The sequence below is a fragment of the Mustelus asterias genome, chromosome 12 (genome assembly GCF_964213995.1).
Source record: "Mustelus asterias chromosome 12, sMusAst1.hap1.1, whole genome shotgun sequence".
NCBI lineage: Eukaryota > Metazoa > Chordata > Chondrichthyes > Carcharhiniformes > Triakidae > Mustelus > Mustelus asterias.
Window position 1 is genome coordinate 1,707,255 of NC_135812.1, and position 10,214 is coordinate 1,717,468.

A 10,214-nucleotide genomic window follows, 5' to 3' on the forward strand; every position below is an offset into this window, starting at 1 on the left:
TTGTCAAAGCAGTTTGAGCAAGTTTGAGCTTTGACAAAGGGTCGTCTGGACTCGAAACGTCAGCTCTTTTCTCTCCTTACAGATGCTGCCAGACCTGCTGAGATTTTCCAGCATTTTCTCTTTTGGTTTCAGATTCTAGTATCCGCAGTAATCTGCTTTTATCTGTGTTTCTCTGGTTTCCTCTGTGTGTCTCTGTGTTTCTCTGTCTCTGTGTCTATCTGTGTGTGTGTGTGTCTCCCTGTGTCTGTCTCTGTGTTTCTCTGTGTGTGTCTCTGTGTTTTTCTGTCTCTGTGTCTTGGTTCTGGCTCTCTGTGCTGGGGGCTGGATTGTTTGCAGTGCTGTGTGTCCAGGGGAAGGTGTGAACTTGTGTCTGGCTGTGTGTGTGTTTCTGTGTCTGTCTCTCTGTGTTTCTCTCTGTCTGTGTGTCTCTCTGTTTCTGTGTGTCTCTGTGTGTGTGCCTGTGTCTGTCTCTGTGTTTCTCTGTCTCTGTGTGTGTCCCTGTGTGCTGTCTCGGTTCTGGCTCTCTGTGTTGGGGGCTGGATTGTTTGCAGTGCTGTGTCCAGGGGAAGGTGTGAACTTGTATCTGGCTCTGGGACGCTTCCCGCTGTGAGTGGAGCTCAGTTTGAAAGCGGAGCCGGAGTTTCACCTCCACAACCGGCAACTCCAAAAGGAGCAGCAAGATCCCGCTCCACTTCTCTCGGCTGGATGGAGGGAAGGCTGGAATCACAGCCCCCGGGGCTGGAAACAAAGGGTGAGCGGGGTCCCCAATCCCAGCAAATCCCCAGCGGCTCCGGGAAACTCACCGGGAATCTCCCGGAGCCACAGGGACTGGGAGGAAGGGAGAGGGAGAGAAGGAGACAGAGAGAGGGAGAGGGGGGGGGGGGGGAGTGAGGGGCTGAGGAGGGAGGGAGTGGGGGAGAGACACTATGGTTGGGAAGGGGTGGTTTTGGGGAGGAGGTAGTTTTGGGAAGGGGGTTGTTTTGAGGAGGGGGTAATTTGGGAGGGGGTAGTTTTGGGGAGGGGTGGTTTTGGGGAGGGGGTAATGGGAAGGATATGGTTTTGGAGAGGGGGGTAATTAGGGTGGGGGTAATTGGGGAGGGGGTAATTGGGAGGGGGTGGTTGGGGAGGGGGTAGTTTTGGGGAGGGGTCATTTTGGGGAGGGGGTGGCTTTGGGGACGGGGTAATTTTGGGGTAAAGGTACATGAAGGGGATTGGGTCATTTATATCCAGGTGTCTCTGTGTTTGGATCTAATTTTGTTTTATTGGCCTATCAGGTGTGGGGCTGCGGGAGCTCAGGTTGGGTTTTCTGAGTGAGGGGCAGCGAAAGCGAAAGCGAACCGTCTTCAGTAGGTGGCAGCTTGGAGAACTGGAGAGAGCTTTCATCACCATGCCTTACCCCGATATCAATATCAGAGTGACACTGGCTGAGATTACCAAACTGCCAGAATCCAAGATCCAGGTAACATTTCCCCAAATTACACCATTTACCCCACTCTGAGCAATCACATTTGCTTTCGGATTGGCTCTGTAAATAGTTCCAAACTGAGCAAGGTTAAATACTGAACTTTGGCACTGAATTCGATGGAGAGTTGGGGTGAGATCAATTCATCTTTGGAGAGTTAATTTAATCACAAAACGATAATGGGGCAGAGCGATTAATTGCAGATTGAGAGCTTTCTGTCTCCACCACTGAGCACAGAGGAGCTGGTGCCCACATCCCACCCCCCAGAAACAGCCCTCTGTCCAACACTATCCCCACTCCTCTGTCCCCTACTGGCCCCCCTCTGTCCACCACTGACCTCACCCCATCTGTCTCTCACTGCCCGCCCCCTCTCTGTCCACCACTGACCTCACCCCATCTGTCTCTCACTGCCCGCCCCCTCTCTGTCCACCACTGGCCTCAGCCCTCTGTCCACCACTGCCCGCCACCCCGCCCCCCCCCCCCCCCCCCCCCCACTGCCCTCTCCCCTCTGTCCCCCACTGCCACCCTCCCCCATCCCCACTGGCCTCCCCCTCTCTGTCCCCCACTGCCCTCTGCCCCCTACTGCCACCCCCCCTCCCCCCGTCTCCCACTGGCCTCCCCCCCTCCCTATCTCTGGAATCTCCTCCAAGAATTTTCTGCTTCTCTCATTCTGACCTGGGGACATCGCCAGTTTAAATCACTCCGTCATTGCTGCCTTCAGCTGTCTGAGCCCCAAGATCCTGCATTCCCTCCATAAACCTCCTTAAACTCAACTCATTCAACAAGTGGGTGGCACAGTGGTTAGCATGCTGCCTCACAGCGTCAGGGACCCGGGTTCAATTCCTGGCTTGGGTCACTGTCTGTGTGGAGTCTGCACATTCTCAGTGAACGGATATCAGCAAAGGGACTGTTTGGATATCAGTAAAGGGACTGTGTGGATATCAGTAAAGGGACTGTGTGGATATCAGTAAAGGGACTGTGTGGATATCAGTAAAGGGACTGTGTGGATATCAGTAAAGGGACTGTGTGGATATCAGTAAAGGGACTGTATGGTCATGATTTTCGAGTCGGTTCAATTTCCGGTTCACAGACTCTGCCAGAGGATTCACACCAGTGGGAGAGGGTACGGCCTAAACCTGTGCGAGAGGCTGGCATCAGTGCACTGAGGGGGCCACTGTGCATGCGCCAATCTCCTGATGGCTTTTCTAACCTCCCTCCCCTACCCCCCATGGCCAGCCTCGATCATCCCCCCCCCTGCCCCCCCGCTCACTGTGCAGAGTGCACAGCACTGCCCAAGGGACAGCCCCCTGCCCCTGAGCTCCCAGGGGTGGAGGGGGGGGGGGGGGAGGGGGGAGGTGCAATGGCCTCTGCCCCTCCAGCCGGGCCATCATGCCGGTTCCTTGTTGCTGCGGACCGGCTGTGCTCCTCGCTGGTGGGAACGGCTCCCAGCGGGATGGGAAACATTAGCCAATCCGTCCCAGGCTCACTAAAAAGATGCTAATCTCTATTAGCCTGTTGTTATCAGCCTGTCGCTGTTTCCCGCCGTGAAGCTGATTGCGCCATAAAAGTTGGCCGGGGAAAGTTGTGACAGGCGGATTCGAGCAGCACAGCGGGCTGGCGAATTCACGCCCGTGGCTGATTTTCCCACCTGTTTTTTGGTCGAACTTAGTTAGTTGGTAGGCCTGGCATCAGCAGCCTGAGCGGGTCACTGCACATGTGCCAATCTGTCAGATTAAGTTAAGTGTCACAAGTAGGCTTACATTAACACTGCAATGAAGTTACTGTGAAAATCCCCTAGTCGCCACACTCCGGTGCCTGTTTGGGTACACTGAGGGAGAATTTAGCATGGCCAATGTACCTAATCTGCACGTCTTTCAGACTGTGGGAGGAAACCGGAGCACCCGGAGGAAACCCATGCAGACACGGGGAGAACATGCCGACTCCACACAGACAGTGACCCAAGCCGGGAATTGAACCCGGGTCCCTGGTGCTGTGAGGCAGCTGTGCTAACCACTGTGCCACCGCATCATCCAGTAGGGAGATTGGTGTATGCACGCTGGCCCCCCCATCACCTCTATGATGGCTTCGCCAACTTCCCTCCGCCACCGCACCCCCCCCCCGATCACTGGCCCTGACAGCCCCCCCACCCGATCACCCGCCCTTCATTCCCCAATCGCTCGTCCTCCTTCCCCCCCCGTTCACTGTGCAGAGTGCACAGCGGCCCCCCTCCGCCCACCATCACTGATTGGCCCACCCCGAGAGAGTGCGTGCGAGAGCACGAGTGAGAGAGTGCGTGCGAGAGTGCGTGCGAGAGTGCGTGCGAGAGAGTGCGTGCGAGAGAGTGCGTGCGAGAGAGTGCGTGCAAGCGAGAGAGTGCGTGCGAGCGAGAGAGTGCGTGCGAGAGTGCGTGCGAGAGCGCGAGCGAGAGAGTGCGTGCGAGAGAGTGCGTGCAAGCGAGAGAGTGCGTGCGAGAGAGTGCGTGCGAGAGTGCGTGCGAGAGAGTGCGTGCGAGAGAGTGCGTGCAAGCGAGAGAGTGCGTGCGAGCGAGAGAGTGCGTGCGAGAGAGAGTGCGTGCGAGAGCGCGAGCGAGAGAGTGCATGCGAGAGAGTGCGTGCAAGTGAGAGAGTGCGTGCGAGCAAGAGAGTGCGTGCGAGCGAGAGTGCGTGCAAGAGAGTGCGTGCATGCGAGAGTGCATGCAAGCGAGAGTGCATGCGAGCGAGAGAGTGCTTGCGAGCGAGAGAGTGCATGCGAGCGAGTGTGCGTGCGAGCGAGAGTGCATGCGAGCGAGAGACTGCTTGTGAGCGAGAGAGTGCGTGCGAGCGTGAGTGCGTGCGAGCGAGAGTGCGTGCGAGCGAGAGAGTGCGTGCGAGAGAGAGAGTGCATGCGAGAGAGAGAGTGCATGCGAGAGAGAGAGTGCGTGTGAGTGCGTGCGAGAGAGTGCGTGTGGGAGAGTACGCGCGTGCGAGAGAGTGCGTGTGGGAGAGTACGCGCGTGTGAGAGTGCATGCGAGAGAGAGTGCGTGCGAGAGAGTGCGTGCAAGAGAGTGCGTGCGAGAGAGAGTGCGTGCGAGAGTGCGTGCGAGAGAGAGAGTGCGTGAGATAGAGCGTGCGTGAGATAGAGTGCGTGAGATAGAGAGAGTGCATGCGAGAGAGAGTGCGTGCGAGGGAGTGCGTGAGAGAGAGTACGTGCGAGAGAGAGTGCGTGCGAGAGAGTGCATGTGAGAGTGCGTGAGAGAGTGCGTGCAAGAGTGCGTGCGAGAGAGAGTGCGTGCGTGAGAGTACATGCGAGAGAGTGTGAGAGTGCGTGCGTGAGAGTGCATGACAGAGAGAGTGCGTGCGAGAGGGAGAGGGAGAGTGCGTGCAAGGGAGTGCGTGCGAGAGAGAGTGCATGCGAGACAGAGAGTGCATGCAACAGAGAGAGTGCGTACGAGAGAGAGTGCATGCGAGAGAGAGTGCGTGCGATAGAGAGAGTGCGTGTGAGAGAGAGTGCGTGCGAGAGTGCGTGCGAGAGAGAGTGCGTGCGATAGAGAGAGTGCGTGCGAGAGAGAGTGCGTGCGAGAGAGTGCATGCGAGAGAGAGTGCGTGCGAGAGAGAGTGCATGCGCGAGTGCGTGCGAGAGAGTGCGTGCGAGAGAGAGTGCGTGCAAGAGAGTGCGCGCGCGAGAGAGAGTGCGTACGAGAGAGTGCGTGCGAGAGTGCGTGCGATAGAGTGCGTGCGAGAGAGAGTGCATGCGAGAGAGAGTGCATGCGACAGAGAGAGTGCGTGCAAGACAGAGACAGAATGCGTGCAAGAGTGAGTTTGTGCAAGCAAGGGAGAGAGTGCGTGTGAGAGAGAGAGTCCGTGCCTTAGAGGGAGACAGAGAGAGAGAGTCTGGCGTGTGCCTGTCTGGCTCACTCTCAGTCTCTGGCACTCATTTTTTCACATTATATGCTGATTTTTATTAATTACTCCTTTTTAGTTATCAATTCATTGCTTTAATATGGTTTTATTTATGCTCGGCTAATTGGTTTGTGCACGCCTCCATGTTTGTTTTCAAATGTTGTGTTTAATGTCGTTCCAATCCTGGTCTTTCCAAAATGTGTCCATTGGCTGCGAGTGAGAATGTGAAAGTGTTTCTCTGTCCCCTCACTGTGAAAAGACCAGAGAAACCCGACTGATAATCATATCCCAGCCCAGTCTCTCACAGGGGGAACTGGAGCCCCTCCACTGCCAACTCCAGTTACAATCAAGGAAGTTTATGTTAGTTTATCTCACCCTGGTGGTCAGTTGTTCCCGGGTAATGAATGATAAGGAAGTGGAGTGGGGGAGGGGCAGTATGATTGAACCAAAATGACCTTTTGCTATGCTAATTATTTCCTAGTTTTTTGCTTCTTGTTTTCCAGGTCTGGTTTCAGAACCGTCGTGCTCGCTGCACCAAACAGCACAAGAAGGCGAGGAGCCATCTCCTGGGACAGTTTGCAGCCTGCCCTGCCCAGGCTCAGGGCTGCTTCCAAACTGCTGTTACTGCCAGAGTACCAGACACAGCTGCCCTCTGCAACACCCCAATGATGGACAGGGACACCAGACACAACCCGAGTAATGGCAGCTCCCCAGTACAGCAGCCGGGCTGCCTGTCAAACCTCTCTCCGGCCTTCCTGGACCGGTTTATGTGGGAGAATAACTCCGTTTCCAGCTCCCTGCCTCAGCCACCAGGACGCAGTGTTCCCAGAGACAATGCCCGCCTTGGATTTCAGAATAAAGGTGACACAGTGACTCCCTCCAAAATCCAGGCTGCCAATCTTACACACCTCACAGAATCTGACCAAGTGATGCCATGCCTGGAGCCAGCAGCGGGGCAGCAGGGGGACGCAGCAACACACACCTCCCTCCGTTACACCTCTGACCTAATCTACAATGCTGCCATTGTCACCAATGTGTAAGCAGTATTGCCCCAGGCTTGGAGGGAACAAGAGAGGGCGGCTGTTCCGTTTCCTGGAACTGCACCGCGTGAACCAGACTCGGGGGATCTCTGCCTCCCTTCCACACATCCCTGACAGTGAGCTGCAGGGAACCAGGCTGCCTGATTTACTGTCAACCTATCCCTTCCTCACAGGCCACAAGTGACATCTCCTTTCCCGGGAATTGCACCACCAGCTCAGGTTGATGAGAGCCTGGTTTCCCCAGCCTGCTGATGCCTGTATGTGCAGAGAGCATAACACAGAGTACCAATCCCCTCCCGTTTCTCACTGTCTCCCTCCCGTCCTGTACCTCACTCACTGTCCCTCTCATCCTGTACCTCACACACTGTCACCCTCTCTGGACACTGTGCTCCATTACGTAGCTGGGCAGTGAGTTTCAGCAACTACTTACTGGTGGAAGTCTCAGAACAGAGCCACATCTGACGTCCACTTACAACAGGGATCAGTGGACTGCGGGTGAGTGAGGGGCAGTGGGGTGAGGGGCATCAGCACTAACCACTGGCTCCCTACGCTGGTCTGGTTTTTATATGTAACACACACCTGGCAGACGTGTCTCCTGACACAGCTGAGTGCGGCATTCCTGCTCTCTGTGCCCCAGAGGGGGATGTGATTCCACAGCTCAGTCCCACTGTCCATGCTGTCAGTGTGCAAGGACCGGGCTTCTACTCTTCCCTGGTCAAACATCTGCAATCACCTGTGAATAATGAGCCCAAGGAATTGGGATTCACTCACTCTCAGCAGAGGGGGAGAGACAATTGGAAGGAGATTGTTGAAGAATTCACTGCACCATCTTGTCTTTGTGGTCTTTTAAAAAAAATTGGATCCATTCTCCGTATTGAGATTGCTTTTACTTGTCCTTTCATAAACCGGGTTTTCCTCGCTCTCTCTCCCTTCCTGTAGCTGGTAAACCTGTGGAGATTCTCAATGAAATAAAGATGCCATAATCTTTGGCTCCTGAACATTTTACTCCAAGAATTTCTGATCCTTTTTCTAAGCCGGATTGAAGTACAATTTTCTCAGCCCCATTTAAAAGACAAAGTCATTATAACATTTTTTCATTATTTTAGATCTAAAAACCCTTAGAAGAATCAGATCAGACAATAGACATGAGCCTCACAGATGATCCTTTTAATTACAGGGGGATTTTTCAGGATCCAGATATCAGCAGCTATTATTCTATAGCAAGGTTTGATGATCTGACTGCTTCCTCAGCCCCTGTGCAGCTGCCTCGAGAGGGCAGTGAGTGTATAGCGAGACCCCGGCAACCAGAATAATCTTCAACAATCCCTTAATCCTACTCTCAGAATGAAATTGAGTGCAACAAGGAAGAAGTGTCGACACCGACTCCCACACTCAGGTCACTTATAAAACCCTGGATTCATTTTTGAAAAAAATTGTTTTAGCATAAACAAGGGAATTTAGCTGGTTTAACAGACATTACAACATTAATCGACATATCCAGTGGCTACAGTCCGGAGTGAAGCTGCTCTGTGTTTCAGTTAATATCTCTCTGCCCCATAGGCAGCTTCTGAGCACTCAGTCCAACTCCTCACACTCACATTACACAGTGATCATCAATGCTGCACACATTTCACCCCATCTTCTGGACAGCCTGGATGAAGATGGAATTTGCGAAATTAAGAAAAGATAAAAATCAAGGCAGTTATGTTGAACCAGGCTTAGATACCAGGCGCTGTGGCCAATTCTCAGCACCAGAAGGTCGCGGGGAGAGCGGATGTGGAGTTTACTGGCAGTGGGAGCAGGGATGTGGAGCAGCCGGAGGGGCCTAGTCTTCTCACAGAGCAGAGATGAAGGGAAGAGTTTAGTAGAGTGCGAGAAACTGTTTCCAGTGGCAGGAGGGTTGGTAACTGGACAACTCGGATTTATGGCGACTGGTAAAAGATCGGTGGGCGGGGAGGGGGGGGGGATGAGAACTTTTAAAAACACCTGAGTTGTGATCTGGAGGACACTGCCTGAAAGAGCACTGGAGGCAGATTCAATAGGAGCTTTCAAAATGGAAATGGCCAAATATTTGAAAGGCAGAAAATTGCCACCAGTTCCTGTCACTGCAATGTCAGTTTCCATGGTGGCATGACACGGTGGCACAGTGGTTAGCACTGCTGCCTCACAGCGTCAGGGACCCGGGTTCAATTCCCGGCTCGGGTCACTGTCTGTGTGGAGTCTGCACATTCTCCTCGTGTCTGCGTGGGTTTCCTCCGGGTGCTCCGGTTTCCTCCCACACTCCAAAGATGTACGGGTTAGGTTGATTGGCCATGCTAAATTGACCATAGTGTCCCGGAATGTGTGGGTTAGCAGGGTAAATGTGTGGGGTTGTGGGAATAGGGCTTGGAGTGGGATTGTTGTTGGTGCAGACTCGATGGGCCGAGTTTCTGTGATTTCTATGAGTTTCATTAAAGGTGGAGGAGGCCATTCAGCTAATTCCATGGGAATGATTCAAAAACATCCTGCAGCATTGTCAATTCCAGGTGTTCATTACTCCCCTGAAGTTCTTTGATGAGGATCATGTGTTAAAGATGCTGCAGACACAATCTCTCTGTCACAAAACATTGCTCACATTGCCCGCTTCCTGTTGCTGTCACTGTTTTTCAAACACTCCCAGGACAGGTACAGCACGGGGTTAGATACAGAGTAAAGCTCCCTCTACACTGTCCCCATCAAACACTCCCAGGACAGGTACAGCACGGGGTTAGATACAGAGTAAAGCTCCCTCTACACTGTCCCCCATCAAACACTCCCAGGACAGGTACAGCACGGGGTTAGATACAGAGTAAAGCTCCCTCTACACTGTCCCCATAAAACACTCCCAGGACAGGTACAGCACGGGGTTAGATACAGAGTAAAGCTCCCTCTACACTGTCCCCATCAAACACTCCCAGGACAGGTACAGCACGGGGTTAGATACAGCGTAAAGCTCCCTCTACACTGTCCCCATCAAACACTCCCAGGACAGGTACAGCACGGGGTTAGATACAGAGTAAAGCTCCCTCTACACTGTCCCCATCAAACACTCCCAGGACAGGTACAGCACGGGGTTAGATACAGAGTAAAGCTCCCTCTACACTGTCCCCCATCAAACACTCCCAGGACAGGTACAGCACGGGGTTAGATACAGAGTAAAGCTCCCTCTACACTGTCCCCCATCAAACACTCCCAGGACAGGTACAGCACCGGGTTAGATACAGAGTAAAGCTCCCTCTACACTGTCCCCCATCAAACACTCCCGGGACAGGTACAGCACGGGGTTAGATACAGAGTAAAGCTCCCTCTACACTGTCCCCCATCAAACACTCCCAGGACAGGTACAGCACCGGGTTAGATACAGAGTAAAGCTCCCTCTACACTGCCCCCATCAAACACTCCCAGGACAGGTACAGCACGGGGTTAGATACAGAGTAAAGCTCCCTCTACACTGTCCCCATCAAACACTCCCAGGACAGGTACAGCACGGGGTTAGATACAGAGTAAAGCTCCCTCTACACTGTCCCCCATCAAACACTCCCAGGACAGGGACAGCTCGGGGTTAGATACAGAGTAAAGCTCCCTCTACACTGTCCCCCATCAAACACTCCCAGGACAGGTACAACACGGGGTTAGATACAGAGTAAAGCTCCCTCTACACTGTCCCCATCAAACACTCCCAGGACAGGTACAGCACGGGGTTAGATACAGAGTAAAGCTCCCTCTACACTGTCCCCCATCAAACACTCCCAGGACAGGGACAGCACGGGGTTAGATACAGAGTAAAGCTCCCTCTGCACTGTCTCCCATCAAACA

At 53.6% G+C, this 10,214-nt stretch overlaps 1 protein-coding gene across 1 annotated transcript; it reads left to right on the forward strand.

The window, feature by feature from the left end:
* The first annotated feature begins 705 nt into the window (after window positions 1-705).
* On the forward strand, window positions 706-6,458 carry LOC144501855 (homeobox protein SEBOX-like). Its single transcript, XM_078225901.1, has 3 exons — window positions 706-751; window positions 1,275-1,459; window positions 5,844-6,458. Exons 1-3 carry the CDS (start codon window positions 706-708, stop codon window positions 6,378-6,380), a joined length of 768 nt encoding a protein of 255 aa, XP_078082027.1. The 3' UTR covers window positions 6,381-6,458.
* Window positions 6,459-10,214: the final 3,756 nt, after the last annotated feature.